The following is an 18,820-nucleotide window of genomic DNA, read 5'->3' as shown; positions in this document are numbered from 1 at the left end:
ATGCTTTGGAAAGGCTGGGTGGTTGAGCCCTCATTAAGCACATGACTTCTGTAAATCCTTCTGGTTACAGGGACCATATCACAATCTGTGGTGTCTACACTCATACCTGAAACCTAACAGTTTGCTTAGACTGATGGGCGAGTGAGTGATGGGTGGAGGAAGGGCAAGAGTAATGAATGAGTGAGTGTTGGAGTAGGAAGGATGAGAAATGAATGGATAGAAGTGAGGGAGGGATAGCAGGTGGATAAATGGATGAATGAAGGGATGATGTAGAACAAGAGAGATGAATTAATGGGTTGATTTTTTCAGTGTAGCTATTCATGTTTAATAGCTGAATACAAGATATAGAACTCAGAAGATAGTATAGACATACTTTTACAATATTTATATAATGAATTTTTTCTTTGTTCTATATATGCATACATATGAATATTCCATACAACCTGCTGAGTCCATTCAGTGTTGATTGTATGCATATGTTTCTAAGGCTGAGCCTCCATTTGGTATTAGACAAATACTTAGATGGCACATCCCCGGGGAAGACTAGTTGCTATAGCTCTTCATCTATGGGTGAGGTATTGTGAGATCTCCCTAATCCTTATTGGCATATATGCTAGTATTGCCATCGTACAGATCTTGTTTAGGGATTCATATTGTTGAGATTTCATATTTGTAACTTCTTCCTTGTTTTATACAGAAGATATAACCTTACAGCAAACTTCCAGGTCCTCCTTCTCTTCAAGGCTTTCTGCCCCCTCTTTGAAGGTTCACTGAGCCCTTGATAGAAGGGTTGTTGTAGGTGTGTTAGTTAGGGTTAGGCACAATATGGTCAGTTGTTCTCTGTAGTTTTGAATAGTTCTGAATTTCTATAATACTGTCTGTTTTCTGCAAAAGGAAGCTTCTTTGATGAGAAAAAGGGGCTACTCTTTAACGTGGCTATAAAGATAAGTATTTAGAATGCAAACAGAAGTTATATTGGTTTAGGAGAATGACAATAATAGGCTCTCCTCTAGGTAGCTGGCTAGGTTAACAGTAAAATGGACAAATTCATTTTTATTGAGCAAGTTTTAAGTCCAATGATACAGCTGTTGGTTAAACCTAAGACATAAATGCCACTGCTGTACCTTTGAGAATATTTTGTCATGTTTGTCATCATTGTAGTTTGTAGATGTCACATCTGGGTGGGAGTATTGATTGATTTTTCTCCATTGAAAGCGTGCACAACCCTTTCTAGTACCATAAAAGCTAGTCTTCTTGAAGGAGGCTTTCAAAAGAATCTCAGCTTAATTCCCTGAAACCTTGTGTCAGAGTACACAGTGACTTCAGATGTAGGAACTCACCTTAAAATTCTGGATGGCAACCAAAGGCAGTGGAAATTAGCTGCATTATTTTGGGAGTCGTGGACTCTCCTGATCAGTAACTCCAGTGGCTTCTCATGTCTTGAGCTAAAGATTTGGTTAGACAATCTGTGGTTCTAAGGGAGCATTGTTACCCCCAGGTGGCATTACTTCATATGTGATTTAGATAAACATAGAATAATATGAATCCCTTTGGCTTCTTTAAACATCCTTAGTCATGTTTTCCTTGATATTATTCTTATAGGCACATTGACAATAAGGAACTGATCTAAAATGTCCCACTGTGATGGTTCCTGACCTTTCTCCATATTAAAATAGAGCTTTCTCCTGCAGTTATATTTTATGGCTGGTGTTCCATCCCACATGGACACAGAGAAATTCAAAATTCTTTCTGTACGTTATGTACAAGCATGGAGGCCCATGGGCTAGCCCGCATCAAACAAGCAATTTTCTTGAATAACATGATCATATTCATTCAGAAAATGTATACCGGATGCCAGTTCACTCTCAGGTACTAAGGGCTTGAAACATAAATACAAACAAGAAACACCGTAAATAGAAGGACAGGAAATAAATGCTTCCCTGTGGCCATGAAGGAACATGAGGCACAGAGAGTTGTGTTACAGGGAACAGAGTTCCGAGTGGTGCTTGTATCTGATAGAGGAGACTCACTGAGGATAAAATTATATGTAGATCTTTTAGCCTACAATGTAAGGCTTAAATTTGAAAAATCAAAACCACAAAACTGTAAATGTATGGAGAAATGAAGGAATTAGTAGATCAAATCATTAATAATATATTAATAATATATTTCTTGCACAATAACTTGATAAAGTGAGAAATCCCTTAGATTTATGATATATCTGCTTGTTTGTATTCTGACAGGATTAACAGCCCTGGAATTTAAGATGACCACTTCCCCAGAACCCTAAGCTGAGCAGCTGGCCAACATCAGCATCCTTCTTGTGATCCATAAAGCAAGATGGGAGACAGAGAGTCCCTGCTGGGAGGGAGCCAGGTCAGCAGGTGAACCTGCTTGCTTTGGACAGAACCATATTCAGCCTGTTTGCCCACACCTGCCTCCTTCTGTATGGTTCTGGACCTGTAGTGATGTGTGTCCGCCTCGGAGCACTTGTCCTTCCGTGAAGCCTGAAGCATGAGCACCAGCAGCCACGCATGCCCGGTCCCGGCAGTGCGTGGACACATGACTCACTACCCAGCTGCACCCTACCCATTACTGTTCCCGCCTGTCATCGGAGGACTCTCCCTGCCTCCACTCCATGGGCTCCATGGCCACCCACCTCCCAGTGGATGCAGCACCCCGTCACCAGCCAGTAAGTACTAAGGGCCTTCGCCCTGACTAACTCACACAGTATGGTGATAGGCTCTGTTCAATTATGTTGGATTCTCTCTGTCTAAAATTCTACCTGAGATTCTGTGGGGGGAAAAAAACAACATGTGGTGAAGGCAAGGTGTGACCTAAAAGGTGGCCTTTAGGATTTGGTGTGTGCTGAGCAGCTAAGACACTTGCTCTGTTTTATAAAGTGTGGGACAAAGGCTGGTCAGCAGAGAAGTCTGAGATTCCTGAAGAAATTGACCATTGGAGTGTGCACTTCGAGTGAGAGACAATGATAAAAGAGAGACAATGGTAAACGCCATTGGCCATCCTGAATCTGGAGTCTACCGTGAGATTTCCTTCCTCTTTGGTATTGTGTTACCGATGCTGCTGGTAGTCTTCAGTTCACAGACCACAGGTCTGCTCCTGTCAGGTGGTTTTCTGTGTCCCTGACGACTTTGGGTTTTGAGCTGAGTTAGTCATTTCTTACTTGATGCATAAAAAGTCCCATAAGAAAGGAAAAGTATTCGGAGACTGCTTCAAGATTAATATGGCTTGCCTACGAAAATTATTCCTTTGTGTATTAAAATTATTCCTTTAAGAGTTCTGTCTGAAGGGCTAGCCACTACACCAGTGATCTTGTCCAGCTTTGAAGAAGTTTGCATAGTTGTTATTTAAAGATGGAGGCTGTGTTGGCTCCTGGAGCTGTGGTGGATACCTGGACTGTGTGTTCTGTGTTCATTCTTCCTGTTACAGAGTCAGCCAGAGCTCAGCCCAGCCCTCTAAGGCTTCTTGTCCTGCTACTTTTGAGAAAATCCCTCCAAATATTGGTTTGGCTCTAAAAAGTTGATCTTTTGAAGTATTGCCTTAACTTTTTTGGTGTTGTTAACTCTGCTCAACTTACCCTCCTACCTCCTCACACACAAGTAGCAGAGAGTTTGCGGCACCTAAAGAGTCCTTTCAAAGTTGAGACGAAGTTAACAAAACAAGCACGAAGTAACAGACAGACAGACAGACAGTTGGAATTTGGTGACAAATCCCAGGGGTATGGGTCAACATCACAGGAGAATCATTCTAAATTCTGACTCATTTTCCTTCTTGGAATGACTTGATTGTGATTCATCCCCCTGTGTTTTAAGTTTCTGGTCTCAGTACAGGACCAATAAAGTCTTTGAGATGCTCAACAACTGTGCTTTTAAAGTTAACATTGAAAGTAGATGCAGATGAAACGGCTTCAGAACTGTCAGGAGAAGCCGAAAGAATGTCTGTATTAAAAATATATTGTCACAGGTGCCAGATCAAACTACGGAAGTTCATTCAATATCAAATGATATTGAAGTCAGCTTCAGTGAACACAAGGGCATATAAAATGATCGTTAATGCTTAGAAATTTCTCAAGAGCCTCACAGTCTGATTCCATAACTCAGCCAGCTCGACACAAGGACAACCTAACAGGTTTCTGTTCTTACATTTCAAGTATAGTTTGTTGTTGTGACTGAGAAATTGAGAAAAACAGGATTCCCACCCTGGGAGATCAAATTTAGCATATTAGACACTGTTAGGCTGCCTGAAGCCCCCAAGCTGACCAACAACAAATCCCAGCAACCTTGAGCTACTTCCAGCCCAGGGTTAATGGAAAGTTCAGTGCATATGTAGTATTGGCATTGCCAGCATATGAGCATACCTGAATGGTGTATAGGTCCACCGTCATGCAACCCTCATTTCTTATAGATGCCTCTGGGCTGGGGTGTTCTTCAGTGGGCTTCTGTTTTTATAAACAAAAATGTCATTTACATGTAGCCCTGAGGAGGCTTTGGAGCCCACAAGTCCTCAAATATTGCTCTCCTTCATGGAAAAGCTATGCTGACTCTGGGGGGTGGGACAGGGCATGGAACTGTGAGTCTGCCTATCACAGACCTAACCCCGGGGCCACATCTATGCCATTCACTTTTGTAAAGTCCCCTGCCTCAGTCTGTGGTGGCTCTGTATTATCTGAGCCATGTCCGATCTGAGGCTCCTTTGTAACTTGTATGCTAATAACACACATAAGATGCTTTTGCTAGCTGTTTTGTTTTATTTTTTTTTATGCTTGAGCCATATCGCAATTGCATTTTTCTAGAACTCAATGAGATGCTACTGGTTGCATAGGATTCAACCTTTGAGGTGTGATAGTTTGAAATTTAAGAAAACAAATGTTTAATAACTGACAAGAGATTGCTTGGTTTTGCTTTCAGGAGGCTTGGAGGAAGATACTGAGTTTTCACACCTTAAAAAGTAGCTGGAGTAAGGACAGATAGAAGACATTCAGACCTTCCAATCGGGCTTCCTTTTTTCTTACTTCTTTTTTTCTTCATTTCCTTCATTTTTTTCTTACTTCTTTCAGTCAAATAAAGTAAAGTTGCCTAGCTAAAATTCATTAAGATTTTTATGCATATGAATGATTGGCTTCATTCATAATATATATATATATATATATATATATATATATATATATATATATATATATATATACACACACACACATAGTGTACGCAGGTGCTCATAGAGACCAGAAATGGATGACTCAGGAGCATCCTCTTTAACTAGAATTATGGAAGGTTGTAAGCAACCCTGTGGGTGCTGGGATCTGAATCTAGGTCCTCCATAAGAGTAGCAAATATTCTTAACCACTCCTCTATCTCTCCAGCCTCAATGGGACTCATCAACAGAAGCCACTGTTAAAACAGTGTCTATGAACTGGCCATCAATGAGAGAATTCTTTCCAAGCACCTGAGAGGCAAAGACAGTCAGAGCTCTATGAATTTGAGGCTAGTAGCCTCGTATAAATAGTGAGTCCCAAAGCAGCCAGGGCTGCATAGTGAGACACAGTCTCACAGACAGGAGAAGAGAAATGGAGAAGATGGAGGAGGAATGGAAGGAGGAGAAGGAAGAGGGAGAATACTGTTAAAATCTTTGCTTTAGATCCTAAAAGAATGAGATCCTATAGGAGGTACCCCCTGACTTTCCTCTGGCTAAAAATAAGCATAAAATTTTATTTATGCCCTTAAATTAACTCAAGAGATATCCTAGTGCCGTGAATTCTCAGTATGTAGCAAGGTACCTGGGTACTAAAGGCAATTCCTATTGAGTAGAATACATGGCGGACAGCTACTCCAGGGCTGACTGCTGTGGTGATGGGAATTGGTGATGTTCCCTTGATACTCTAATTACATCTGTATCTGCTGCTCAAACAGAAATAATTAATCTTCTGCCTCTGAAATGGGGTTCTTGGCAGCAGTATGGGATTGTGGAGACTCCAGAACCCTCCATTTTAAAAGCAAATAAGAAGACTTTCTGTAGCAACTTCTGATATGCTACTTCTGCCTCACACTCCCATTTGTCTCTGACCTATCCAGAGCCTGAGCTATGCTGAACCTCTGTCTGTACTACATTGTCCCTACTTTTGCATCTAAGAGTGTTGGCTTTTCTTAGGGCTGCTAGCACATGCTCCTGGTCATGGACTTTGGAGCCTAAGGCAGGAGAACTGAGAACTCAACTCCAGCTTGATGTATATAGTAAGACTCTGGTTTTAAAAATGTACTTGACTTTATGAATAGTGTGTGTGCATGCCCTGATCATTGCATTATGGAGCCACAGTAAGCTTAGAGCACATAAAATATGATAAAAAGGAGCATATACTACATATAAAGGTGAATCCCCAAGCATCTAGCACCTCATCCATCAATCTATGTCAGTCACCAGAGTTTTAATAGCACTCTGGCATGGCTGTCAGGCCATTAGGAGAAGTTCTGTTTCACAGATAAACACCATGAAGCTTAGGGAGAGTACAAAGTTTAATAGATAGTTAGAGTTGGGATCAAATTCCCAATGCAGATCTTGGAGCTACAAAGCACATGCCTTTCCCAGTGTGTCAGGCAGTGAGGTCAGCCTAACCTTTGGATGGTCCTGAGCTCTACACAGGCACCTCTTTCCAGGATATGCCATGGGATCCTTAGACATGAAGGATTTGGAAGCCTCTTTTGCTTCACAGACTACTAGGAAAGTGTCTATCATTTTTCATCTTAGGGGAGAGTTGGAGGAAACCCCTGGTGAGAGTACCAAAGCAGAAAGCCTTCCAGTGGGAGGAGAGGATGTGGTCTGCCAGGCAATACTCACAAGCTGGATTTCAGGCTTGCTGGGAAAATTGGGCAGCTTTCTGTCTGTCTTTCTTTCCCTTCATGGCTGCTTGCTCGGTTTCATTGTGCCCATGTGTTCTTTTATGTGTTGTTCGAGCTGGAAAATGGTGCTAAACATTTTGGCTGAGCCTCTCTCAAAGAGGTCTGTTTAGTTCCAATGCCTTCTGCTGAGAGTTCTTTACCTTTTTTCATGATTGGAAAGCACTCTCCAGTCAAACACAAGATATTGTATTCACCTAAAAACCCTCAATCTCTGAGAAGACAGGGTATGTGTCTCAAAGTTAGCCATGACTAGACATAACAGGAGACGTAATCGAAGAAGATATGCAGCTGAGATAGGTTGCAAGTTGTTAACCAGTGTCCATTGGTTCCCTGGCCCAGAGCTTCTGACTCTTTTCTAAAATACATGCACACTGATAGTCTAAACCTCACTGGCTAATTCCATTCTTCTGGTGACCTTTACCCTAGTCTTGTCTTCTTTCTTTTGAGACACATTTCTCCTGAATGTGCCCAATAAACATGCACAAAAGGAATCCAGTCAGGGGTCAGAGGAGTTAAGTAAGACTACATGTTCATGGAGTTTCCCAGGTCTACCAAAGTGGCTGGTTCTCAGGTATGTGTGTCATGGTATGTCATGTTGGATTTTATCTTCAATGAGAAACCTCTAAAGGATGTGAAGATTATTATGGATTGAATTGTGTTTCCCAGAAAGATATGGCCACCCTGACCTAGGCTAGGCTAGGCCATGCCTTATTTGGATATAGGATCTAAGCATATGATCAAAGAGAGATATGTTTACTGGGATGTGGGCTGATAGATATCTCTGCATGCCGGAGAAGATTTACATAGAACTAGGGACACTGGGAAGTACCATGTGCAGACCAGAGCTATGCTGTCACAGCCAAAGAACACTTTAGACTCCCCTCCATTTCAAGGAGCTGTTAAGAGGCTAGGCAAGCTATCACCAACAGCTGTTCTTTGTAATTTGAGATGGCAGCTCTCAGAAATTAGTCTGGGACTGGCAACTTCTAGCACTGGAAAAGGAAAGGCTTCATGGTCGTCATCATTCTCTCCTAAAATATGTCTTTGTCTCACAAAAATAAAAATATGACTCTACTGATGTTTTATGTATTCAGTAAATACAAGGCTGTGGTCATGCGTGCTACCATTTTGTTAAAATGAGGTTTTCTCTTATGCCATTCACATTTTTTTTTGTCTTATCATTGGGTAGCCAACTCCCATCACACTTCACGGCCCCAGCATGTTCTATAGACTACCCATATTCCTCTTGATTTTAAAGCTTTCTCCTTAAAGCTCTACAGGTTCCTTTAGCTTCCATACTGGACTGGGTATACCCGGCAGTATCTTGCACATTCCAGGTCCACATTTAGGTTTGAATCTCAGGGATTACTGGAACATTGACTTTACCATTATAGTTATCTGTTGTCTGCTGGCTTGAATACTACAGTACTGGCGTTCCTGACAGTCCTGTTCCAGGGTTTGTGAGCTCTTTGCCTGAGTTTGTCATCCTCATATCTGGAATTCTCAGTAGCTTCTCATTCCCTTACTTAGGGAAATCTTGATGATTTTGTTGCCTAACTCTTGGTCCCTGTCCTTTATCCTTCATTCTTAGACACAAGCTTATGGTATAGTTGATTATGTATATTTATACATCCCACCTTGCACATCTGCAACTCTTACTTCTGCACACCTAAAAAGCCTGTTCCATTTCTGTTCTCTTTTTCCCTTTCCTCTTCCTCTCCCTCCTCTTTCTATTTCTTTCTCTCTCCTCCTCTTTTCTACATAATAATTTCATATCAGTAAACTTTATTTAAAACTTCTGAGACTAGGAGCTTGGAATATAGCTCAATGATAGCATTATGAAACCCTAGTTCAATCCCCCAGCTAACTGTCCCCTCTCCAGTGGATGCCGTTTTGTAATAACATAAATCAAGTTTGCATTATAATATAAATCAAGTATCGAAATTAAAGTCTGTATGTATACTTATTGTCTTTAGAAGAACCCTGAAATTATTAAAATGAGTGTATTATACAGCAGGACTGACCACTTGTTAATTTAATGCTGAGAAATTGTTTTTGCCAGATGCTCATAATACATATAAATGCTTGGTCTAAAATGAAGAGTGTGAGTTTGCTTGAAAGACAAGGACAGTGATTTTCTGCTCTGTGACCACACTGGAAGCAGTGAATCTCAGACTTTGCAGTATTTATTATTTAGAGTCTAATTCAGAGTGTTCATATGGAAAGGGCCAGTGTGTTGACCCATTACATAGATGTATATTTATGTAAACAATGTGCAGTTAGAATTTCAGGAGTCTGAAGAGGAATAAGAAGTGCATGGGCATCTTCAGACAGTCTGTGAATGTGAATATGATCTTCCCACTCTCCACACATCACCTTCCCTTTAAATCCAGGATGATGATGTAGTGCTAAAAAACAAGATAAGAGTTTGGTCAACATGAACTACTAATGACAATGCCATCACATAGAAACCCAGGAAGTAACCATGTTTTTCCTTGTGGTCTACTTTCATAGTCCACCACTTACAGCCAAGACTTTTCATGTAACAGAACTGCCATCCATAGCTTAGTTCCCAAAGGAAAAGCTTTCAGGTCCATATATACACTTCTATAAGCTTTTAAATCTACATAGCTCACAAAGCCTGACAACACATCCCTTTACATTACTGAATTATTCAAAGTGTGGGCTTTTAAAGATGTATTTATATTGTATTTACATTTTAGATGTTATCTCCTTTCCCCATTTCCCCCCAGCCCAGGAACCCCCTATTCTAACCCCCCTCCTCTTGATTCTATGAGGATGTGCCCTCATCTCCCCACTCCTACCTCCCCACCCTCAAATTCCCCCACACGAGGCATCCAGCCTTCATGGAACCAAAGACCTCTTCTCCTACCTATGCCCAACAAGGCTATCCCTCCCTATATATACTGCTGGAGCCATGGGTCTCTCCCTATGTGCCCCCAGGCTAGTGGTTTAGACTCTGGAAGCACTGGTTGGTTGCTATTATTGCTCTCCCCATGGAGCCACAAACACTTTCACCTCCTTCAGTCTTCTCTCTAACTCCTCCATTGGGAACGCCATGATCAGTTCAATGGTTAGCTGTGAGCATCTGCCTCTGAATATGTCAGACTCCAGCAGACCTCTAAAGAAACAGGTATATCAGGATCCTGTCAGCATGCACTTCCTGACATCCACATCAGTGTCTACCTTTGGTGACTGCACATGGGATGGATACCCAGGTGGAACAGTCTCCAGACAGCCCCTCCGTCAGTTTCTGTCTCATACTTTGTCTCCATATTTGATCCCTTGAGTATTTTGTTACTCCTTCTAAGAAGGACCGAAGCACCCACACTTTGGTCTTCCTTCTTCATGAGCTTCATGTGGTCTATGAGTTGCATTTTGAGTATTGTGAGCTTCTGGGCTAATATCCATTTATCAGTGAGTGAATACCCTGTGTGTTCTTTTGTGATTGGGTTACCTCACTCAGGATGATATTTTCTAGTTCCATCCATTTACCTAAGAATTTCTTGAATTCACTGTTTTTAATAGCTAAGTAATACTCCATTGTGTAAATGTACCACATTTCCTGTATCCATTCCTCTGTTGAAGGACATCTGGGCAATCTTGCCAGAGTGTGGTCTTATACTTGGATCCTGGAGAAGACCCAGTTTCATAAGTATGTATATCACAGGAACTTTCTACATGTCATGAAAAGTTTGCATCCATGAAAGACACATGCAGTTAAGTTAGAGCCAGAGAACTGGGTCAGAGGCCATGCATTTTCCATTTAGAGCCTGCAAGGCTTGCATCTCAATTATCTCTGTGAATAGTTGCTGATGTTGTAAAATGACTTCAATAATGTCTGTAATGATGGACATTTCTCAGACCTTTGCTTCTTTCCCTACCAAGGTACCCTAATGTTAACTGCTTAATTATTATGAAGTCAACCAATCCCAAAAAAAGACACCCAAGGGGAAAAAGTTGATCTTGACATATTACACCAGCAAGTGGCACTTTAATGATAACTATTGGTGAACAAGACCATGGCCCCTCAGCATATCTGTTCTTGTCACGATGCTTGACATGGCATTAATTTGTGTGAGTCCTGATGGGAAACTCTGAGATTTGGTATGAGTCTCTCAGCCTTTCTGACTCTATTCTGACCACTTCTTTTCAGAGAAAGCAAAATCAATGTGCATAGACCACCACAGATCAGGTTAGTTTTACCAACTCTAGATATCCAAATGGATTTAAGTGTAAGTGTATTCAATATACTCATAAGCTAAAATATATGTTTGAAACACATACATGTACTTATGCATACACACAAACATATACATAAGACCTATTTATACCCCTAAAAGAGAGACTTAACTTTGATACTAAGAATCACAGAACTCCAACTGAAATCAGCTGACAAAATCAAACTATGAAGCAATGTCTAGAAAATATAGCTCCAGTGAAGGGTAGACTGTGTTCTTCATGTCATAAGAGAAGGCCACTACCCACATTAACTACACGTTAGTAATCAAAACAATGTCCATTAAGGTAATTCTGTATCTGGTGTCATGTATTGGAAGGATGGCAGGCATGTCCCAAAGTCATTCCTACCAAGGGTAAGAATCTATGTCTTATAATAACTTGAAACATTTTACCTTCTAGACTTGATTCTATGTGACCAAGGAACCTAGCTTGTAGGTAGTATTATACGGGCATCCTTTACCTGGGTGTCAGGTCTCATGGTTAGAAACATTTACACTAGGTGCTAGTTCAGATATAAATCTACAAACCATCCAAATATCAACAAGAAGATGAGGGCAAAATGGTTAATTGAATTATCTGTTAGTGAAAATGAGATTGCAGGTAGCAACAGGGATAGCATTGAGATGCATTGTTGAGGTCTGGTGAGAAGGCCTACTGGTTACAGGCACTTGGCCGATAAGCCACTGACCTGAGTCTGGCCCCGAGGGCCGGTGTGGTAGAAGAAGCTTTTCCCTTACCTCCACACTTGTATATATTCTCATTCATTCTTTCTCCCTGAACCCTCAAATAAACAAGATCTATTTTTAAAAATGAATGCAATGATGAATAATGATCAGATGCTCTAATGCTTCATACACAATGTTAACCTTAGTATAAGTTGTTGAGTGATGATTTTACAACTCTTACTAGGTTCATGGTTGAGTCAATTATAATAAAAGACACATTAGCAATAGAAAAAGTGGAAGGTTACCTGATATGTTTCATGTGGCATTGGTGCCTTCAGAAAATGAAGACTCAGAAAACAGAAAAGCCTGGGTCTTTGCTCATTTGGGCAACGTTTAGTGCAAGGCAGCGCTGAGCTGCATCGCTCTCAACAGAAGCTGTGATGGCTGGCATGATGTTGGGGATGTGGACCCTTAACAAGTCCTGTTTGCTTAAATCCCTTTCTTTGTCCTTGTAGACCAAATAGCCATGGCCCTCTTTTTGAGGCTTATGAGGTCTCTTTACAGTGAGCGACCATGACTTGCTACAAGGGAGCACTTTCAAGAAAAAAATATCAGGATTTGTGACTGTTTCCGGGAGAAGGGATGGGGAGAGTCATACTGTTTCCCCAAAGACAGTGTGCTGGATATTCAGAGTAATATACACTGTTGAAATATAAAAGAAACTTGCTTAGAAAAAATATATTTTAGCAAAATCATACAACAGTAAATTGACAGGGATAAATACTTTTTAAAATAGACCAAATAGTTGGGACTAAGTAGAGCACCAGGGTAGATGTACAGAAAAAATAAAGCCTGAAGTGTGTCTCCCCATCATCCAGGATTTGGTGTACGTAAGTAAGCACTACACACACACACACACACACACACACACACACATACACACACACATACACACATATACACTGAGAGAGAGGGGAGGGAGGGAGATAGACAAGACAGACAGAGACAGACAGGGACAGAGACAGAGATGCAGACAGAAATGGTTCATTAAAAATGCCTTAAAGTTTCCATCTAAACAGTGACAGTTCAAATACAGTCTTTAAAAATCATACAAATTATAGTATTTTAAACTTCTTTTGTTTATAACAGGGTAAAACTTTGAAAGGTCCAAGGATTACCTGGGCGTTCATTGCTGTTTTGGGGGGAAAGTAACAGTTGAGTGTGTCTTTTCTATGAAGTCGTTCTCAGTAATCCAGAGGTCACCTGCTTAGATCTATGCTTTGCATCTTGTCTTCCTGTGTGATGTGTCAGAGAGAATGTGGAGAGTGTCACAGGCATGCTCATCATTGAAAAAGAAACTGGAGACAGCATCCCTAATAAAAGCTGACTTCTGAAAAATTCATGCTTTGAAGTGTTGGATACATGAGCATATTGACATGAAAATGAAAAGGAAGTTTCCACAGTTATAATTAAATATTCATAATTAGGTATTAAGGCTACTTAATAATTCCATTTTAATTGCTCCTTTTACTTTTTATACTAATTACATTTCCCCCTTCCCTGTTAACTCTGCCATATAGTTTTTCTATTTAATATTTTATTTTCAAATGTTTATCTTGTATATGTATGGAAATATATGTGCGGGCTTAAGACAAAGTATAGGAAGATTCATTGGGTAATTTTTGTGTTTGTGTTTGCTTTATTGTTGTTGCTTGGTTGCTTGGTTTTGTTGCTCTTTGTTTATAATTTATTTTTGAAGCAGTGAGGGTTGAGCTTGGGGCTCATGCCCAGTAGGAAAACACACTCCCACTGTGTCACAATCTAGCCTTGGAAGACATCTCAATTATTTTTGTTTCTCAATTAGAGATTATCCATGGTGTTTTCGTTTTCTTTTTCTCTTGAGACAGAGTCTCTCCATGTAGCCCAGGATGGCTCGCAACCTGCCAACTTCCTGCTTCTGCACATGTGAGGCATACAGATACATGCCACCATGTTGGGCTGTGATGTCTATGTGTTTTTCACTGAGGAGCAGTAACCATCTTACTCTTAATTGCACATTCATTATTTAATGCTTGACATAGAGTGGGTATCCTGTCTGTTATATAATAGATTTGATAATAACTTGAGAAGTAATTAAAATTAAATTCTATTTAACTAATTCAGTTCTGTTTGCTGAAAAGAGTCTCCTACCTAAGTCAAGGTTCTGGTTAGCTGAGAGTTTTGAGATTCATAACAGACTCCAATTTCCTGGGACCATCCTTTCCCAAACACTTTTAAAAACTTTTAATATAAGGCAGCGTTCCAAAGAGGACATTGTTTTGAGGAGAAAGGTCTTTTGTCAGCATCTCTGAAAATGGTCCCAGCTTGGTGCACATGCTCACCTTCAGCTTTGGCTTTTGCTGTTATAGAGTTATTGGCACTCTCTAAATAGTCTTAGCCATCATGTCATGAGTAACTTACACACATAAACCCACTCAGAGTAGCCAGGACAGATTTATTATATTTTTCTTAAATTTATTTATCAGATACCATACTTTGGGAAAAGATTTTATAGGTTATAATTACATACACAACTCTTTGACTTCTAAATAAATATGGATGATAAAAGTGTAAAGGAAAGCCATTTGAGGCCACTGCACTAAAGTGTCTTATGATGGAGTAGCACTTAACCTGAAAATACATTTGGAGAAGAGGGTCCCTGCAAGGCATAGGAGATGTTTGTGAGCTTAAGCCAGCAGATGTCCTGCACTCCAAAGCTCACAGCCCCACTCTATCTTCAGGACATAAGAGACACTTTGTGTGTCAGGGATTTAGATGAGCTATCTCCTCGTGGCCAAGCGCATCGTTCCTGCCTCAGTAAAAGACAAGTGCTGGGCACCACCCAGTATCTCCAAGTCTATAGTCCTCAAGTACTCCAACCTGAGTCGAAAAATAAATACAATAAATCTGTCAAGACAAATAACTAGTCCTCAGAGACTTTGTAAATTTCTCCCTAAAAGCCCCTTTCTTCAGCCAATGGCTCTGGAAAGCACAAAGAAACCATGGTCATGAGACTCTATTCTTGAGAAGTAAGGGCAAAGCCCACTCTTGGGAGCAGTACCCACACAGGAAGGAGCTGAGGGTGAAGCAGCTGTGGAAATGATAGTGTACAGAATGAAGGTCCTCTCTAGCTAGAGTACTTCTATGGCTGGAGCACATGGGCCCCAGCATTTTGTGAGTTGGGTAAAAATCCCTTTGGCCAGGGGAAAAACGCCCATGAAGACATGCTTCTCGTGTCTTCTCCCAGCACACAGCCCATGTGATAGCCAATGAGCCATTCCTAGAAAAGCTGATGTTTGCATGATGATTCATCCATGGGACCACCATGATGATGATGATGCTGATGCTGATGCACGGTGGAGGCCTCTGTGACCACCATGGCCAGCAGAACAATGATCTGTGGAATGTAAGAAGGTGGTTTGTTTCAGCATGACTCAATAGTTAGTGTTGGTTCAAACTTCAGGAGCCAGACCCCGAGTAGTTTATTTTAAGCACATAAGCACCATTTGGTAAAAAAGTTCCTTGCTGAGAATTAACTCAACTCTGTCACAGTAAAGTTTAATACATGACTACTTTAAGACTCTTTGTAAAGTACATGTGACATCTTCCATAAAGGTAGATTCTATAAATTGACAAGTTCATATTAAGGTTCTTGGGGGAAGATCTGGTGTGTTCTTGGCTACACAAATAATGTGAAAGGTCACCAGGCTATTAACTATGTCTGATCCAGAAGGACTTCCATGCTTCCTGAAAGGTATCCTCCCTCTGAGCAGGCCAAGGGCAACCTCCACCACCCAATGAGAGCAGAGCCCTGAGGTGCCACTCAGTGCTTCAGTTCCCAAACACTCTAAGCCTACTTCAGTTTGAGGGATTTGATTAGATCTGAGGGAAGGACAAGTATCTAGAAGCTTTCCTTAGTTCTGCTTTACAGAGAAGGTGGCTTGCTGGCCCTTTCTTTCTGATTCCAGAAAGATCAGTCTTCTCCTAAAAAGTTTCAACTACTCATCTCAGGAATGCTTTTAAAAAAATAGGCAAATGGGTGATCCCTTAAGATCACTTCCTGTTTGTGAATTATGGAAGTTACATGGTTTCAGATGACAGACAGCAAGCCCTTTGAAACACATCTCCCAGACGCATGCTTTCTTCTCTATTCTTGATCACTGCTCTTCCTGTTGCTCAGAGTGAGCTCATTTTAATAACAGTTCTTCCTGATCTATACAAGCCATTGCTGGGGAGTCCCGTGAGACCTGGTATCTGTAATGTCATTACATGTACCATCTAACACAATCATCCTAAGGTGGAAGAGATGGCTCAGTAGTTAGGAACACATACTGCTCTTCCAGGGCACCCAAGTTTAACACCCATATCAGGAGGCTCATAGCAACCCGTCACTCTCTGCCCAGCCCTGGTCTTCACTCACTAACACAGTCACAATTCCACACTCTCATAGATCATATATACTATCACACACACACGCACACGCACACGCAGACACATACATACTCACACTCATACACACATATTATACTCTTTCACACGCACACTTACAACTTTAACACACAACTAAAATTAAAATCTTTTATAAAATTGCCTGGGGCTGGGGCTGTCACTCAGTTGCTAGAGGTCTTGGTTAGCATGCCTTGGGTTTGATCCCAAACACTGCATAGACCAGCATACACCTGTAGCTACAGCTCTCAGAAGATGGATGACAGAAAAATTCAAGATAATTCTCAAGTACATAAGCAGTGTCAGACCTCGCTCAAAGAGCTATAGCAGCAAACCCTCTCAGTTAGAGACTGTGTGACAGATTAAGTTGTAGTGTACCCCAAACTAATAGACTAGTGTACAAGGACTGGTGTTAGGAATCACCCACTTTCTTCTTTTTATTGGCAAAGAACTCTATAAATAACAGTTCCTGGGAGGTTCTGAGGTAGTTACGGTCCTGCTGACTCCAGGTGTCATTCTCCTATGTGGAAAGGGTTTGGGGGGCTAGAGAAAGGGCAGGAAAGAAAGGTTTGAAGAGCCCAAACAGATGTGGTTTTCATTATGTCTCAGTCATTCCCAAACACCAAAGCTCAGAAGGTGCTCCTTCACTGTGAGAGAAGATTCTCCTCAGAATCCTTTCCCTTCCTTGGCTTCATTGTGGGGAGTGTATGTCTCAAAGAACTGTTAGGCATTTTGTATTGTAGTCACCAGGTTCAGTGTTCACTGAGAACAAGGACATGTTCTCTTCCCTTCTTGTGGATATTCTCTCTGGTTCTGAGGAGTGAAATAAATAATCCAAGTTAGGGCCTCTGTGGCATCGGTGTGCATGGGAACAAATGGACAAGCTCCTTCTGAACCTCTGTAGGATGTGCTAGCTTAACCTGCACAGGCAGGTCCTCAACTGTTTATCTTGACCTAGAAGAAGATGCCCTAGCCCAAGAATGTTGTGCTTCTAAACTACAGTCCCTCCATTTGAAGTGGATACCCATTATCTGTGTGACAAGACAGTTAACATATTGACTTATGATAAAGTAAGCCTTTGAGGAATTTTTTTCTATGTCACCTCTGATTACATAGGAAGGAGGTATGAGACTTTTCACCTGCAGCTTTTTCCTCATATGGAGCAGACAGAGGAGGTGGCTGCTGCCCCACAGCATCTGTGTAAAAGAGGTGAGGGTTGCTAAGTGGCCAGACCCACTGTGACATTGTGAGGGCTTACTTAAATGGCTTGGCAAATATTTGATGAGGACTGGGTGCTTCCATGCTCACAGAACTTCCGTATGAGGCTGTGTCTTACAGGATGAAAATACTATCTACCTAATGTCTTAGGTCTGGTAAATACCAGAACAGGAAGAAAAAGCATTTTGGTGTGTGAGTACAGCTAAATAGCCTGTCAGAGCTAAATAATGTTTAAGTCAAACAGTGGAGTAGCCTCTTGGGCCTCTCATAAGCCCTTCCACCCTCCTTGTGCCCTTCTGCAGTGAGCTGATTGGTAGATGTCAGTGCAACTGTATTCAAACCACAGTGGGTCATTTTGTAGGGGACTGTATTTGGGGGGACTGAGCTCCCAGTAAGGAGGTCAGAGGCTGGCCACAGCTGCGACATCCTAGCCTTTCTTGAGCTCAGTCTTGAATGAGGAGTTTGCACTGAATGAAAAAGTTCACCTGTTCCAAGATTAATGCGTCGGAATGTGGACAGATCGTCATCTAAAATAAGCCCCCAGAAACTTCAGCTCCATCAGAGTCCTTCATTTGTGTCCTGTTCCAGTCCATACACAGAAAGCATTTTATACTGTTACATTCACAAGGAAAAGCTACCCTCTATTAATGTGGACATAGTTCAGTGTGAGGCACAGAACTGGCAAAGTAGAACATGTTCAAACCTGGGAAATCTCAACCCATGAGACTGACAGGCTTGAAACTAGCTTCTTCCCTGCATCTGTGGAGCTCATAACCAGGTGACCCCAACCAGCTAGTCGTCAAGTTCCCAGCACTCAGCACTCCTTTCAATGCCAATGAGGTGATATTTGCTGCCCTGGAGGGAAGAGGCTCACCCCACCCATTCCAGACTTCGCCCTGTCCTCTTGAAGCTAGTGTCCTGGTGGCATCCAGACACCCTGAGAGGAAAGGCAGAACTGGAACCACAGTTGAGGCTAGGATGACATGATTTTTTTCTACTCTGTGGCTGGATCTGTAATGAGCACATTGTTTTGCCTTTTAACCTTCTGTATTGAGTCTCATGAGCTCTCATCTCCCATTGGTTTCTAGAATGCTGATGCTTTCCCTGTAGCAAGGTCCTTCCTGTGAGCATATCTCTTCCCCTCACCCAGCCCTGCTGTCTTCAGTCAGTTTCCTGTTTTCCCTCAGCTCATTTTATTTGTGTTCTGGGAACTGCTAAACTCCTTTCAGAGAATGCCTTTTTTCTCCGGTTGAAGTGTGCTCTCTATGATCCCTGTGT

General features: G+C 41.5%; 1 protein-coding gene across 1 annotated transcript in view; it reads left to right on the top strand.

The window, feature by feature from the left end:
• Nucleotides 1-2,429: 2,429 nt before the first annotated feature.
• Nucleotides 2,430-18,820, top strand: part of Rarb (retinoic acid receptor beta) — a 337,428-nt gene continuing 321,037 nt past the window's right edge. Inside the window, exon 1 of the mRNA XM_076931593.1 lies at nucleotides 2,430-2,692. Within this exon, the coding sequence (XP_076787708.1) occupies nucleotides 2,515-2,692 (178 nt within the window). The 5' untranslated portion in view covers nucleotides 2,430-2,514. The remainder of the gene's footprint in view (nucleotides 2,693-18,820) is intronic.

The sequence above is a fragment of the Arvicanthis niloticus genome, chromosome 3, assembly GCF_011762505.2.
Source record: "Arvicanthis niloticus isolate mArvNil1 chromosome 3, mArvNil1.pat.X, whole genome shotgun sequence".
NCBI lineage: Eukaryota > Metazoa > Chordata > Mammalia > Rodentia > Muridae > Arvicanthis > Arvicanthis niloticus.
This window is presented reverse-complemented; position numbering and strand designations above follow the sequence as displayed.